The sequence below is a fragment of the Zonotrichia leucophrys genome, chromosome 2 (genome assembly GCF_028769735.1).
Source record: "Zonotrichia leucophrys gambelii isolate GWCS_2022_RI chromosome 2, RI_Zleu_2.0, whole genome shotgun sequence".
Classification (NCBI taxonomy): domain Eukaryota; kingdom Metazoa; phylum Chordata; class Aves; order Passeriformes; family Passerellidae; genus Zonotrichia; species Zonotrichia leucophrys.
Genome location: NC_088171.1, coordinates 10,263,005 through 10,279,197, shown reverse-complemented (window position 1 = coordinate 10,279,197; position 16,193 = coordinate 10,263,005). Strand labels below are relative to the sequence as shown.

The window sequence follows — 16,193 nt, the reverse complement described above, 5'->3', positions numbered from 1 at the left end:
TTTCAGCAAATCCACATAGTTTCTGCAAATTAATATTTATATTTCTGGGTACTGCACTTTTTATCCACATCATAGTAGGCATTGAACATTAAGATTTTCTCTCACTGAATTGTCAGTAAAGAAGTCTTACATCTAAAGATTTGGGAAGCAGAAGTCTGAAAATACTTCACAAAATAAACTGTATGCCTATCTCATACAATAGGATATTCTTCCAACTAATATTCTTCCCAGTATTTATTTATTTTGATAGAAAATATTCTGTCTCATGACTTCAGTGGTCCTTTGATAGCTTTTTAAACTGTCTTTTAAAAGGTTCCTTCAGTGTATAATTAGGAGACATTGGAAATGCGCATCTCATCATGCCCTTCTTCCTCTCAGAAAACCAAATGTGCCTTTTTCCTTTTCTTTTTTCTCTTTCCTGCAGATGGAATATTTGGGAGATGTCAGCAAGTGCCAGTAATAGACATCTATAAATATGACATTTCAGGCCCTGTTCTGCAGCACCTGAGGATCATCCTGGAGCAGCTCTCACACAGAGGTACAGTCAGAACTCTGCACTGGGGTCAGATGCACTGGGGGTTACAATTATTTGTGCTCCCTCTGAGGTGATGTCTCCAGAAGTTTTTGAACACATTTGTGTTTCAGCCCTGCTGGTGCACACTTAATAAAAGTCAAAAGCCTTTGGATTGACTGAATCTGCCAGGAGGAGCTGGGGAAGCAATTCCAGGAGAGGTGTTTCCTCCCTGTGTAGCACATGGCTGCGACTGACACTGCACTCGAAAATGTTAGCATCCATGAGTGCTGGTGTCACATAAATAAATCAGCAGGAAAGAAGAAAAGTTTGCCTTCTTCACCACAGCATATTTTAGGGTGTATGGGCAGGAAACATAAAACTTCCAGTTAGCTGGGAACAGTTCTGAACTTTCTAATAAATTCAGATAAAAACCTGCTCTGATTTCATTGCCAGCTGCAGCTGGTCTGTTTCTTTTAATTTTTGTTCACCTTTCCAATGTTAATCTCTCTGCTCTTTCCAAAGCCAGACAGGATTTTCTAGCTTTTGAATGGCATAACTTGTACTAACAAATCAAAACTTGAATAAAGTGAAAGCCAGTGAGGTGAACAAATGTTTCAGATACTAATACATGAAATAAATATCTCTTGTAGACAGTCACTGGACCAAGATATTCTTGCAATCCAAATTGTTCCAAGAGTATTGTTGGAATGTTTAACTTTACACTTGCATCATCTGTGTGGGTGTTTGTACCTAAATGTTTTCCAGCTACAATGACAAAATAGTAATATTGCATTAGCATGATGCTAGTTTAATTATGAGAAAAATTGGTTTCTCGGAAGTTTTGGACCCTGCTTAGAGACTGGATTTCTTGTTGGGACAATTATTTAGAGCATTTAAACATTTTCCAGGGGTTTATTTGCTGTCTAGCAGCCCATCCAAGTGAGACAAACTCAGCAAAACTTGATTTTAGTAGCTCCTGCCTGATTAACAGTTACATGTGAATGGTACTTGTGGCTCTTTCACTTGTCACTTTCTAAAGGCTAAGTAATGCAAGCAAAGTTATGAAAATACTCTGTTGTCAGGGCAACATTTTATGAGTGAAAAAACTTGTGTCTGGGCTCTGTTTGAATATAGTGAGTGAGGAGGAAAGGACATATTCATCTCATTAGGTCACCTAAATAAATACCTGAAGTGATGATGCACACATGGACAGGCAGCAGTTATTTACATCACCTGAATATAGGTCAGGTATCCTATGTAAAGCTTCTCTTATGAGGATGTCAGAGATCTGCAGGTGACTGATGTCCTTGTGAAAGGAGCATTCAGAGGGGATGGGATACCCCAGGCCATCTCAAAGGATGCTCACCTGCCTCCATCTCCCTCTTCGCCAGAAGATTTTGGTTATTTCAGTGGAATTGATGTGGCCTCCCCTTTTAAGTGCTCCTCTGATCAATAAACCCACCCTTCCTAGGACTTTTGTTATCCACAACCCACCTCCCTGCATTTAACTTTTTTGTTACAGGAAACCATAATATGCTTCTTTTAAGGAAACTTGCACATTGAAATTTGGTCTTGTCTCATAGTTTCTTATAGCAAGAAAATGACATGGAAAACACAGATTGAAACCATGGTGGAAATAAAGGACTTTTGCTTTTATCTGCTTTACTTGTGACATTCAGAGATGCATACACCAATGTGTGAATTCCAACTGATACAAAACTTTTGCAAGCTGTTTTTGTGGTCTCTAGGTATCCCAATGAAGGGAAACTTAAATATATCTATGAAACATAAGAGAATGCTGGAATGCTCTTGCTCAAATAATGGATGTCATAAAATAACTTTTTCTTTTTACTCTTAGTACCTTGCAAATTTTGTTTAGTGGGGACAGAAATATGGAAGGAATAGAATCAATACTATCAAATTGATGGATGACTGACAAAAGGTTGCTCAGACAAAACTCTGCTGCTTACTGGTACTGTCAGATGTAAGACATCCAGCCCTCAGGTGGTGTTTTCTGGCTGTGGTGGTCACTCTGACAGTTCTCCTGCACGCAGTGTTTAAAATGGGATAAGCATTTCTGCAGTAAAGCTGGACAAAACATTGTCAGGACTGCACTAATATTTCAGGCAACTACCAGGAAGGGCTTAATTTTTTCAGAGGTCTTATTTCCTTTATTTGTCTAATAGCCCATTCTTGTTATCTCCAAAAGAGTTCTGTCTAGCTCAGCTTGGTGGTGCTCACCTTCCCTGGAATGGACAGGGGACAGCATCTATTCTCTGCTTGCTGTAAACAGCAGGACAATGTTCCCATGAAAGACTGTACAGTTAGTGTTGTGATTAGTAAAATTTTAGTAATGCCTATGTTGAACCCTTTCTATTTTTATTAGAAGCATATAAAGTTAAGGATGAAATATTCTGCAGGTAATTAACTTGAGTGGTCTTCTAGGGTCTAATTTATTTAATTTTCTAGTGTTACTTGTTTTTTCTATTTCATTTTATATATATATATATATATATATATATATTTGTATATGTATATGTATCTTCCTGGTATATTCTTGCAGAATTACTAAGCTCTTCCTTTTCATCCCCAACACTGAAAATAGTCTGTTGACATCTATTTCCATAGGATAAAAAAAAAAAAAAGCAATAGAAGACCTTGTAAAATGTACTTTTTTTTTTTCATCCTTCTTTGCTGATTGCTTGTAAGTAAGTGGTGCCTATGTTTGAATCGTGGCCCAAATGGAAGAGTGTGTGTGGTGAGATGTACAAAACAAAGGATAATGTGATGTGAATAGCAAATAGAATTTGTGACTCTGCCAACTCAAAATGTTTACTACAATGGGGAAGAATAAGACAGAGGCTTAGATGAGTGACACACCTGATGATAATCTATTTAATAAAGGACTTTGACTAAAATTGAATTCAGGTTTCATAATAATACAGATTTTATGTCTTCTTTACGCATTGAGTCTATCTTTGTCTACACTATTGACTGGGTAGATTGATGATAGAAATGAATGCCTTGGAATATTAGACAGTTCCCTACAAAGAAATGATCTGTTAGCATTCAAATACCCCTGCTCATGTCATTTTCACTCTCACTGTCCTTGAGTCCTTCAAAGCCTCATGAAGATTTTCTGAAGGTTCAGTGTTTATAAATGGGTCTGTCTATATGGGAAAAACCCTTCTCACTGTTGCTGAAACATGACAAATCACTTTCTGGAGCTGATGGTACTTTATATTATAATCCACAATAATTTATGAGGATTTGAAACATATTTCATTGTCTGATAAACAAGACAGTCAAAAGGATGCCACGTAGATGGGTCTGAATCATTTGAAAATGGAAGTGAAGGAAGTATCAGTGTAGAGGGGTGAATGAGTAGTGCCTGAAGGAAAGGGAGATATTTATCCTTGTGGTTGGTCTTCTGCATCCTCTTGTCCAGCTTGGAAGAAGATATTTTATGGAGTATACAAAAATGACAAATCATGTGTGCATTTCCTTGTTTAAGCTAAAATACAGAAAATACTTTTTCCTATTTTGTTACCTAAGTGCAATAAATTTATCTCCTTTTTTTTTTGTTTTCTTCTTGTCCCTACAATAGTGACATTTATATTGTAATGGCAAAGTATTCACTAAAATAAAATTTTCAACAAAGTTGTGGAAACAGTTCCACATTGATTATTGACCTGTAAATCAGAGTCATGAAAAAATGAGATAGGAGAGCTAAGCATGGGACATCATAACTTTAACATGAAGAATAAACAGTACTTGAAATGCCACCATTAGCAATAATAAATCAGAACAGTAGTATTTTTCAATTGCATGCTCCAAAAGGCATTTATGTGTGTTTCATGGGATGAGAAACAGTACCAGGGGTTAGAAATACACCATGATATGGTGGTACCAACTCTGTGAGTGTGAGCTGCCACAGCCATGGGCATTCCCTGAGGGACGAGCTCAGAGGTGAGGCTGAAGGACACAATTCCCTGAAAACATCAGGACAAGAGAATTTGCTCAGGGTCACAACAAGTGCCCAGCTGACTTGGCATTCTGCCTCTGAGAGAGGGCACTGCATGTTTGGGGGGAAAAATGGAATAAGATCCCAAGCCCAGAGAAGTATTTTGTGCATTTGTACCTTCTCAGCACCGTGTCCTGTGGTTCTCCTGAACTGGTGGTTGTGGTTTTGTGTTCACTCCCTGCTCTGTGGACTCTGTTTCTAGCAGAGCTTGACAGGTTGCTGTGTATTGGAAACAAAGTGTGTTAGACTAATAAGTATTTCAGCTTCTGTTTTCTTTTTTACTCAAAATGTAATTGAATTACATCTATTTTCACTTCTCTGCAGGAAATTTGTAGAGTGACTGAAAAAACAGATCAGTTATGCACATTCTTTCTTTATTTTTATGTGAGCTGGAGTCATTCCTAAATAATTCCTCAGTCTGCTTGCTGCCACTTAATTTTTGCAATAACACTTTGTTCAAAATGATAATTTAAAAGAAAGCAGTTTATTTCACTGTGTTATGAAGAAAGTCCTGCTGAAGATATTCAGATATCAACAGTAATATTAAGAGAACCAAAAAGAGTAGGATGTGCTTTTAAATTCATGTAGCTTAAGTGAGCAAGAAATTCTGGAGAGATTCATGGACTGTGGAAATAGGCAACATCTTTACAGGCTATTTGAAAAAAATAGTATTTTTCCTTCTTGTTTGTTTTCTTTGCAATGCGGGAAGCTCTTGACAGGGAGAAAAAATTATTTGTCTTAAATTAATTCTCACCAGTTAAGTGTAAGGTGATTAATATAACTTTGCTAGAAATAATTTTATACTCTTACAGCAGATTTGTTTAAAAAATTGAAATGATTTACAATCGGTTAACTTGAAAATTGAAATGAATGTGACCTGTCACATATAGATTGTGAATTACAAAAGGGTTGCTAAATATTTTTTTTCACTCAGGACTATTTTTCAAGAAAAAGTATAACTTTTTACTCCAAGAAAGCTAAGAGTTGAAAGTCTTTATAAGCTCAGTTTTGAAATAAACATAAAAGGAATGGTGCAGTTCTTGCACATATTTGTGAGGTGATTATCACATCATTATGGAGGAATACAGAAACCTGAAACCCTGAGAGGTAGGAGAAAGCAGGTTTTTCTTTAAATTGAAATATTGATATAAATGAAGGCAAACTCTTCTTTGGCAGAGAGCAGTGTGTTTACATCTAATTTCCTGGGCATCAGCCTGCTCCAGACATCTGTCTATGGAGCAAATTCTTCTCCTAGATGGCTGCTGAAGCCAGGAATTGAAGCATAACTCCCATGATGAGCTACACCAGAGGAACTCAGCTGGGACTGGACATATTTACCTTCTTCTGGTATCACTGTCACACTGCCTTCACTTTTTGGCTCAATGGACAAAAACCTGCTGAAAAGATTGCAAAAAATTCCTGCCTTTGTTAAGGGCTGAAGCACTACTGATATTTTTCAGTCTTCAAAGACATAAATGGAAGTTCAGAGAAGAATGAGTTTCAGAAAAATCAAAAAGATTTATTTACAGAGCAGCAGATCCTGTTTTGGATGCCCATGTGTTACACAGCACAGAACCAAACAAAACAGATTTTATTTTTTTTCTCTTTGCTTCTTTGTATGGCTGCTCTGCTTACCAGACATAATCTGACATGGCACTGACTTGTCATATACCATATAATTGTGAAAAATGATCTTTTCAGGAAATTGGTATTTATGAAGGATGCATTGGAATTATGAAAATTATTATAGGAGTGAAACAGATTCCATGTATCCTGGGAAAGACATTAAAAATTACAGAGGAAAGCTTTTTGCAATGTGCATAGTGTTTTATCTGCATCCACAACACCACTGTGTGAAGCTTTTTGATTTTGCATAATTTTATTTTTATTTTTTTGGAAGACATATATGTCATTGTGATAGCACCACATTCTCTTGTTTAAATAGAATGACTAATCAGAGCTTTTATTTGTGCTTTTGGTAAACAAATACATTAACTATTGTGTTTGGTAGAAAGGAGAAAAGGTCTGCATGCCTCCCTTGTGTCGTGTTTACACCAACTAGCAGTGACAATTATATCAAATTCTTTGTGGCCAGGTAATTTTACAGATCTTCTTCCAAAGGAAACTTAGAAATTAGTGATAGTATAATGCAAATATCTAAAGCTGCTGATCAATTCCTGCCTTACTTACTTTGTTTAGAAGATCTCTGTGGCACCTCATGGATTTTAACCTTTGCATTAATGTTTTGGCTTTTCCATGTGCTGGCTCTTTTGCAATTTGTTATTTTTGTGATATTTGAAAACTGAGGACTGTCTTTGTTTCTTCTTCCTGTGGAAGAAGCTGCAGATGCCTCTTCTTTTTCCTTTTGGACTTCCCTGAGCAAGCTCAGCAGGCATCCTCTGGATGGTTCTCAGCATTGGATTGAGCAGCAGCTCAAAGTCTTTGTATTTGGGATATTCATGAATGTGTTCCCCTGTTAATAACTTCACAAGGAGTTCTGAATTTCATTCTTACTCTCTTAGATCATTTTAAAAAATTAACCCCTTCCACAGGACCATTGGGTTTGAAGTGATATAGGTGTATAATATGTATTTAAAACACACTTGAAAATGTATCAATCAAATTGCTGTTCATTAGCAGTGGTTCCCACACTTGGAATGTCAGCAAGTCTCAAATCAACCATGAGATTACTTCTTTAGGTGCTATATTCTCTAATAACACCACTTTTGGGGACTGTGAATTACAATATAGCATATCCAGACTAATTATGCCATTTTCTACCATTAATCTGTAATTATAGCCTATTTACATATGCAAAATATAACTATTTTTTTATCATTTCACTCTCAGTGCTTTTTTTTTTTACTTGTTTATAACTAGGGAATATTTTCCTTTTCTATTTCTATATCCATTGCATATTCTTATCTGCAGTTCTAATCTCTATCTACACGGCTTCATGTTTTTTTAAGATGCCAGCTCTTAATGACAGTGTTTGACATATTTTTTTTAGTTTTTTAATAGGTACTCTAAATTCTGAAACTTTTAGGCTTATTTGTCAAAGTCATTATTTAATTAAGTAATACATAACTTCAGTGGGTAGATTTTGTCCCTCTCACAATCATGATAAGATTGAGGCTTTACTTTATTTTAGCAACAAATGAAAATTCCCACAAAAATTCTTTTTTCCCCTTCTCTGTAGAAAAAGTAAATATATACACTTATAAAATATATATACACATAAAGTATGTTGGTGGCTTTTTATTTTCCACTTAAGGTGTTTTCATTCTTTACCTCGTGGCTGTGGCAGAGTGCTTCTGACAAACACAGCAGTCTCATGAAAAGGCTGAGTAATGTTAAATTTCCTTTTAAATTCTACATTTTCTTTTTCTCATGCTGCTTCTTACTATGTGCTCAATACAATTCTTCTCCTTCTGTTTTTGCTCTGCCTATACATGGATAGACAAAGCAGTTCATGATAATAAAATTGTAGTATCCCTCCAGTATTCCATTGCTCAGTTTTTCAGCTTCTCCCAGCCTTAAGATGGCAAAGATGAGTTTCCCCCCATTTTTAGTCTTTTTCCTATTGTTGTCTGGTTTCTAATTAAACATTGCATGGACCTGCACTACATTTTTTGCTAAATAATTTCCAGTCTTTTAGGAAGACATTGAATGTTATTCTTGCTTGACTTGGCCTATGTCATGCATACATTAAACTACATTTTGTTCTTTGCCCCACTTTGAGGTTTGTGAGGTTTTCCTCACATGCTGTATTCTCACATTTCTTTAACATGGTAAGATAATTGATTTTCGTTTCCTTATTTTATCTGTGAGCTACTCAACAATGCAAAACCTCTGACTGAGAAAGAAAGTGTAAGGCTCCTGAGTCTGTCATGTTTCAGAAACTTAACTTTTTTGTTCTTTTTATTTTTATGTGGCTCTTTTGAAGAGCTAAAATTCCTGCCTGAGCATCCTCTAGTTCTTTGATACATTCCTAGAAAGCTGTGTTGAGTCTTTAGATATCCCTTTATCCCTTCTTCAGTAGAGAGAGAGTAATGAAATGAAAAGACTTTAACATTCCAGCTCAGCTTTTTCTAATTGCTGATGAGTTTCATTCAAGTCTTTCCAGGTAAATTCTAACTGAACTCTGTTCACTTCTGATAATTTTATAGTTACTGACACTCACAGTGTTAAACATTGAGCTTTTTATTGTTTTTACAGTTACTGGGTTTTAGCAGGCATCCAGCTCATAGACACATTTAAGATGTTGGAAGGATTTAATACCAGCCAGTACTGCAAAATAGTGTAAAACCTAATTCAAAATTCTACATGGTCAAAAGGTCAGTTATTTTATTCACTCACATACCTTTTCTCTTCACAACTCTCCATCATAAAGGTCTGTTCTCTCTGAAATTCCAAGGTTCCCATTTGATCTGCAGTGTAAAAGGTAAGTTCTAAAAATTTGGACAATTGCTCTTTAAATGATCATATTTAGAGGCTTCATATGTATTCAATACTCATCACCCATAAATTTCTAAGCTGATAGACTGATTATATTTATCAGCGTTTCAGAAAAAGCTCTCTATGTATCCTAACTGTAAAGAGTATCATTATGCACTGAAAGTATTTGGTAAGGTCAGCCCTATGTAAGTAAGGCCAGGCTCCTTTTTTCTAGAAAAAGAAATAGAGATAAAAAAATTCAATAAATTAAATATCATTCACTTTAATGCTCCATTAAATATTTATGGGTAGTAAATACTTTTACAGAAGTTAGAAATGAATTTCAAACAATTTCTAAATAGAAGAAGGGTTTAACTCTCCACCTAATTTAACCATAATAGGTAAGTCAATCAGCCCTACATAGGAAGGAAAATATATTATTTTATGTTTTGGGTTATGATGGTTCTGACATCATCAGCAATCTTCATTGAAAACTGCAAGACTGGCCATTAACATTTCTGCATATATGTGGGAGGGACAATATTCTTCCCTTTTCTCCCATCAAAGTGAACTTTGTTCTGACATTGCCTGCAGGCTTGAGCAGAGGGCACTCAATGCTCAGGAATCCAGACACTAAATTTAAAATGTTCATCAACACGGAAAACTTCTAACTACCCATCTTATTAACCTGTGAGGTAATTGCACCAGTCAATAAATGAAAATGGAATGTGGTCCTCAGTGGTAGTTACTTAAACTGAGAGAATTTTCTTTTAGCTAAGAATAACCTTAGAGAGAGTGGATACCAAATTTGATTCAGAAATGAGAAAAATACTCTTGAACCCATCTTGTAACTCTGCTGTTTCTCCCTTGTGGGCAGTGCAAAACCTGTCTCCTTTTAAATTTTAATTAAAACTTAGATTAGTTATGATCATCTAATCTTTCCTTTGCTCTGTAGTGTCTGATCACTGTGTATAAGTATCCAAAGTTTAATCTGCTTCTGGTCCTCCCAGATTTGGCAGTCTAATTAAGTGCTCAACTTTAGCACTTAGTATATAAGCAATCCCACTTCATGTTTTGATAAGATTTTAGATGAAATTGGTCACTTACCTGTTCTGTTGAAATATTCCTGAATAATTTTATTGTTTCATCTTTACTACTGCATTTATCTCCTTTAGGAACCAACAGATTTCCTTCCTGCATTATGCTAAAAATATATTTGAAGACTCAGCCTACCATTGACAGTAAAGCATTACTGGCATTGTTCTGGGGGATCTTAAAGACCTTCCTTCAGTGTGAAAATTAATATATAAAAATATGTCAACATAAAAACTCGTTCTAAGGCTGCTGGTTCACTGTAAAATCCACTCTATTTTTCTCTCCAGATTATGGTGACTGAAGGGGGTGTGCAGATGTCTCTTTGTGCTTTCTTGCACATGGCTTTGCCCTTCTCTCTCTTGGCCTAGTCTTTACTTTTCTTCTAATCCTTCATCTCATTCCAGGTTCCTTGTGACTAATTGTTTTCCTTTGAGCTTTGGGAAGACATGACATTCATGTCTTGTTCTTAGGCCAGCAGCTAAGTGTCACAGAAAGCTGTAGCACAGCAGTTAGGGAGGTAGATCTTGTTCCTTATGCCAGCTTGCTCAGTGTGTGGACAGGTGACCCACATTCTGGTAATTGCAGCTGATGTTAGATGGATGGAGATGTAATTTCAATTGCTCTTACAGCTCTGTTGAAAGCAGGCTTGCATTTGCTCCATGGAGGCCAGCTTGACTCAATATAAATAGCTAAGGGGTTGTAAATTTACAAAACTGTTAAACTTCCATATCTTCACTTCCCATCCCACTCCTCCCATCACATCCCATTCCATTTTCCCTGCACATCCCATTCCATTCTCAGTGACAATGACTTTCAAGGTGGTTCTGGAAGCCTGGTTCTTTGTCACCCTGGCTTGTCCCTCCTGAGCCCCCGCTGTGAGCTCCCATGGGTGGACAGCCCCAGCTCACACACAGAGGCCTCTGCAGCCTCTCTCTCCTGGGCTCTTTATAAATAGTAGAGAAACAAGCCCTTCTAGGGCGCCTAAAAGGGAGTAAATTCAGAAAATTGTAGGGTGAAGTGGATCATATCTTTGATTTCACTGACAATATTACTTTAGCTGTCCTTTGACCGGGGAGTCCCTGGCCGATTACCTCTGTCTTTCATTTATTCACCTGAATTTGGTCCTTTGTGTCTCCCTAAGTGCAGCATTTAAGTTCAGCCCCATATTCCAGGCCCTGTGGAGAGGTGTTTAGAGGAATTCCCTTGTACTCTAAGGATAAGGAGCTTCTGGGTACAGCTTCAGTAGTCCTATTCAGACTGAACAGAAACCTGAGAAACAATTTCAAATTCCCATTGCCAGGGTCACTGAAAAAGAAAAAAAAAAACCCAATTTTGCTGCAGTTTGCTTTGGCCTTGCTCTTGCAACGTTTTAATTATTTTTCTGGAATCCTCTGGGCTCTCATCAGTTATCCATGTAGCAGTATAAACTAATCAGCACTCAAATTCTGACCTTTGTTGAATAGCAGGGGCTCATGCAATTTCTAATCCTGCTGTGTTATTTTGGCATGAACTTCTTTGTTCAACTTATGCTAGAATAGATCCTGGTTTTTTCTTGAACTTCAGTTGGACAGATCAGGGTACAGGTCCTTGCCTGATAACTGATGGTATGAACTCATCTTCACTGGAATAAGTTCTGCTTTTAGCCTTGAGAACATTCTTGTGATCCTATAATTTCACTTATTTTTTTGTACTTCATCACTTTTATTGAACTAGGGACAAGATACCTGTTTGCATGTCTTTCATATTTTAGTGGCTAAGTTGTGTAATATTATTTTTTGTGGAGAGAAAAAGCTATTTTATCTTTATAATTCTCACATAAATGCCGTAAAAGCAGATCTGTTGAAATAGTCAAACTGCAGCACTTTCCCTCTTAAAAAGAAAGTGGATCTGAAATTTCTTTATTTAGTACTCTTTCATTAATTTAAAAATACAGCACCTATCTCTGTTTCTATGTTAGTCATTCTGTGCTAAGGCTATGGAAAGCATCAATTTTTATAATGAAACCTTCCATTTTAGATGCTTTCACCTCCCTGCTGTTTCACTGAGCAAGATGCAGCTGAGGGTGGGTGATGCTAAGAAGGAAATGACATTGATTTTCTACTTTTGTCATACAGGAGTATTTTAAGATGTTCCTCTTTATTTTAATTTTTCTTTTTTGAGGATTCAGGGAAAAACAGAGAAAAATACTCAGAAGTTCAAGTAGAGGATGCTGGAATCAAAACATGCCTGAAGAAAAGTCCTTATTTTCTGGCTGATCTGTGCCAGGACATTGGAAGGATTGGGTGAATTGCCTGTTCCAAAATGAGTTTTGCAACACTATGACCACCTAGGGCTTGAGGGATTGAAGGGCCAGAATTGTGTCTCTTGGTTTCCTTTCTGGATGGCTGAGCAATAGGCCAACAAGCTCTTCAATTAATATGTAACTTCTTGAAGTAGCGTGCCTTTTTTTTTTTCTGGAAAGAAGAGTATTATTAAGTCAATATGGCTTTTTGCTATTATACTTCCAATGTCTAGTGGTGTAGACACTGTTGGCATCAAGAACAAGGCAAAAATTTATTTTTCACAGGTGTTATTTTATCAATTTTTACAGTTTGTTTGTTTTTTAATAATTTCCCTTTCAAAATTTTCTCCTGCATAAATAATTTCCCAAATATATCTACTAAAAGGTCTGACTAGCTGACTCTGTGTCCTATGAAAATGCACTTAGGTTGGTAAGATGCTTTTACAGGTAATTTCAGATATGAAAATCACGTGTGATATCAGACACCTGGTGAAACTTTTTGAGTCAGAGCATTTATAACCTTTTGTAGGAGTTTCCAAAACATTCATCACTACATAGATGCTACAACTTCAGTGGTGCAGTGAGGAGCGAGCAGCAGGTGGAGCATGCGCATTGATTTTGTCACTGCAGGCCTTTGAATCCCACAAAGCAGAATTTCAACAAAATGCAGGAACCCTGAGAGTAGTGTCACCAGTTCTGAGATGAAGAAAAAATGTCCTGAGGCTATTATACCTCTTATGAATTGTAGTGTGGACTTAGCATTTCCTTCCTGGTGGTACTTGCTGTGTTACTCTATACACTGAATAATGAATCTTATATTTTACATGAGCTCTCTCAATTTGTGTAGCCTTCATCAGGTGTCTGTGTCTATTTTTGAGAGAAAAATTACTCATCTGGAATTGAATCACAGATATATACAGAATAATCAACAATCAGTCTCTTTACCTGCTTTGCTAGGGTGCTGATTAATGGATTTAAGTTCAATATTTCTAGATTTAGTTCTCATATTAAGCATAGTTTGTTGTTGCACAAGTTATATTTACATTCTTTACAACTTAGGAAATGCCTACTGCAGCTCCTATAAATATGAGATTTAAGGAACTTTAGATCAAATTACAGTACATCCTTCATTCCCAGGCTGCAGAATTGCTCAGCTTTGTTTTATTGAGTTAGTTAGGCAATAAAAAGTCAATCACCGCAGAGTGTGTGTATGTGTGTAGGTTGCTGTGTGTTGGGAGGAAGCTTCATTTGATCAGTGGGTTTGCTGTAGCTGGGCCGTGCACAGGGGGAGAGCTACACGTGTTCATTCCATCAGGATTGGCCACACAACACCAGTTAGGGTTACACGGCTCTTTGTGCCAGGAATTAGCTTGCAAGTCATAGTGAATATTATATTCTCAACCTCAGCAATCATTTTCATTAACCTCTGTATCTATTTGCATTGTTTACAAGTTAAAGATGAAGGGTCTTTGAACATTTGGCCATTTCCTTCAATTGTCCGTCATTGCATCCAGCATTTCTAATTCTGAGCATTGTGAACTTGACCTGCAGAAGGATTCTTCAAAAGGAGTCCTTGAGTTCCTTGAGTGACTCATTTCTGTTTGGGCTCGGAAAGAATCCAATTTGTTTTTATGTCTTGGCAAAGCTGGGAAAAGACTTTGTCAGATGATACCTGGAAGATGTAAAAAGCACAGTCCCATCATGTAGCTGGCTTCTTTTTGCTGCAGATGAGTCTGAATAAGCTTTTATTGACATTACCCCATGGCAACAAAACACCATTAGGGTTTTGTAAACAAATGTAAACATGTAAACAAATATTTACATCTGTCCTGCCCTTCCCTGTTAAGCCATTAGATCTGCTGACACATTTCTGCAGTCTGAAATAAAAGGTCCAGAAGCAATTGTGTGGTTTAGCCAGCTAACAAGTCTGGATAAGTGTAAAAACCCATTGCTCTGGGCTGGTAAATGATGAAGTGCAGTGTTAGCTCACTCAGGTGATTCATCCAGCTGAACATCCTCCTCTGACAGTGACTGGTAGCAGATGCTTTGTGGTAGATTTCAGAAATGTAAGACACCAAGCAAATATAAGTTTTTCCCTTGTATCACTTCTGAAACTCAGATTTTTTTAGGGACTTCACAATTCTTGTATTTTACTAAGGAAAAACTACTTGTAATACATAGAAGCAACTAAAAGCTGCCATTAAAGCAAAGAAGCCATGATGTGATGAAATAGGAGGAAAGATGAGAAATAATTACATCTTGTCAGCACAGGGTTCCCTTAAAAGTGCTTAATAGAGCAGTGATAGTCAGTCTCCAAAATTCAGTCTCTGAATATTAGTGACATTGTTTTGGAATACTGTCTTTGCTCAAGGAAAATACCCTTATTCATATAGATTCTTGAGTCCTCTTGAGAAAATGACTCGGCACAATTTTGGGATGGCTTTTCTGTTTTCCATTAAAATAACTTCTAAAATAGTTAATGGTTTCCTCTTTTGGCCAGGGCTCCCAGAGAGTTCGTTGTGAACAACCTCTTGGCACCTCTCAAAGGAGCCTAAATTATTCTAAAGTAGAGTGACAACTGGAAAAAGTTCTGCATTTCCAAGGACAAACTGCACTGGTGCCAGAGCCCAGGGAGAGCTACTCCTCCACCTTCTACACCAGAGAACACTTTCTCCTCAATTGCAATTACTGCAGGATGATGTAAATAAAACCTGGATCTAGTTTTTTTTATCCTAATATGGGTTTTTTATGCATATCAGGAGTAAAAATTTGTTTTCTTAATAAATTAAACTAACTGGTTTCTGGAAGGTTTGAAAGTGGTGACACACACAGTAGGAGCAGGTTTCATAGGAGACTTGCTTTGGGTTTGCACAGTAATAGACCATTGGGCCACTGTCCTGCATCAGTTTTTGGGATCTCACATAGCTATATCCACTGTGTCTTCTGGATCCTTCCTTTGGCTGTATCACCACTGATTATCATGATGAATTTTTCATACATTCTATGTTTGTGCTTTTAATGGAAATCACCAGCACCCTCTGGATTGGGCAGGGGAACAGATGAACTGATTTCACTGAAATGATGATGATGATGATGATGATGATGATGATGTGGAAAAGTACAGGAAAGTTAAGGGCAGAATGGAATCTGCCATGGTCCCGCTCCAAATCCTGTTTTGGCAGCCCAAGATTAACTGTGATCCAGCTGTGGAAAGGACCCAATTATTTGCCCCTTAATCTTTTGCAAACTAAGTTCCTGGAAGCTGCATTCCATCTGCCTTGAAATCTGTGTCTTGGCTTATTTTTCACTAAGAAACTCTATGGGCTCTAAGGATGGACAGCTTTGGGATTCAGAGTGACTGTGCCATATGATACATCATTTGAATGTTAGAAAAGCTGTTTCTTTATGAACAGTATACTTAGTAGATAATCTAATAGGTCCATTTACCCTTTAATTTCTTACATTGCTGTTAATTAGTACCAAATTCTGGCTGCATTGAAACACTGCTGTTGGCCCCATTTTGCCTTGCTGTCTCTGGGATTGAGATTCATTTTTAATGTTCTGTAGTGAATTTTCATTACTCTAGGAAAAAAAATGTATTTTTTACTACATCAAAAAATGGGTTTGTTTTTTGTTTTTTATATTTTTTTCTTTATTAAATCAATGACAATTAATTAACAAACAATAACAATTAATTCATTAACACCAATTAATCCTGGTGTTCAGGATTAATTTTTTGGAAGCATTTGGTAGCAGAAAAGCAGTGTTGTGAACCTGCCAGAAAAAGTGTGCCAGTGTACTCCAGAAGCTGTCCCACAATGGTTTAGCAGGATCTGGGCTAA

General features: G+C 36.9%; 1 protein-coding gene across 1 annotated transcript in view; it reads left to right on the top strand.

Annotated features, from left to right (window-relative positions):
• PTPRN2 (protein tyrosine phosphatase receptor type N2) overlaps positions 1-16,193 on the top strand; it is a 634,908-nt gene that overhangs the window by 161,228 nt on the left and 457,487 nt on the right. The window contains exon 3 of the mRNA XM_064703906.1: positions 425-538. Within this exon, the coding sequence (XP_064559976.1) occupies positions 425-538 (114 nt within the window). The remainder of the gene's footprint in view (positions 1-424; positions 539-16,193) is intronic.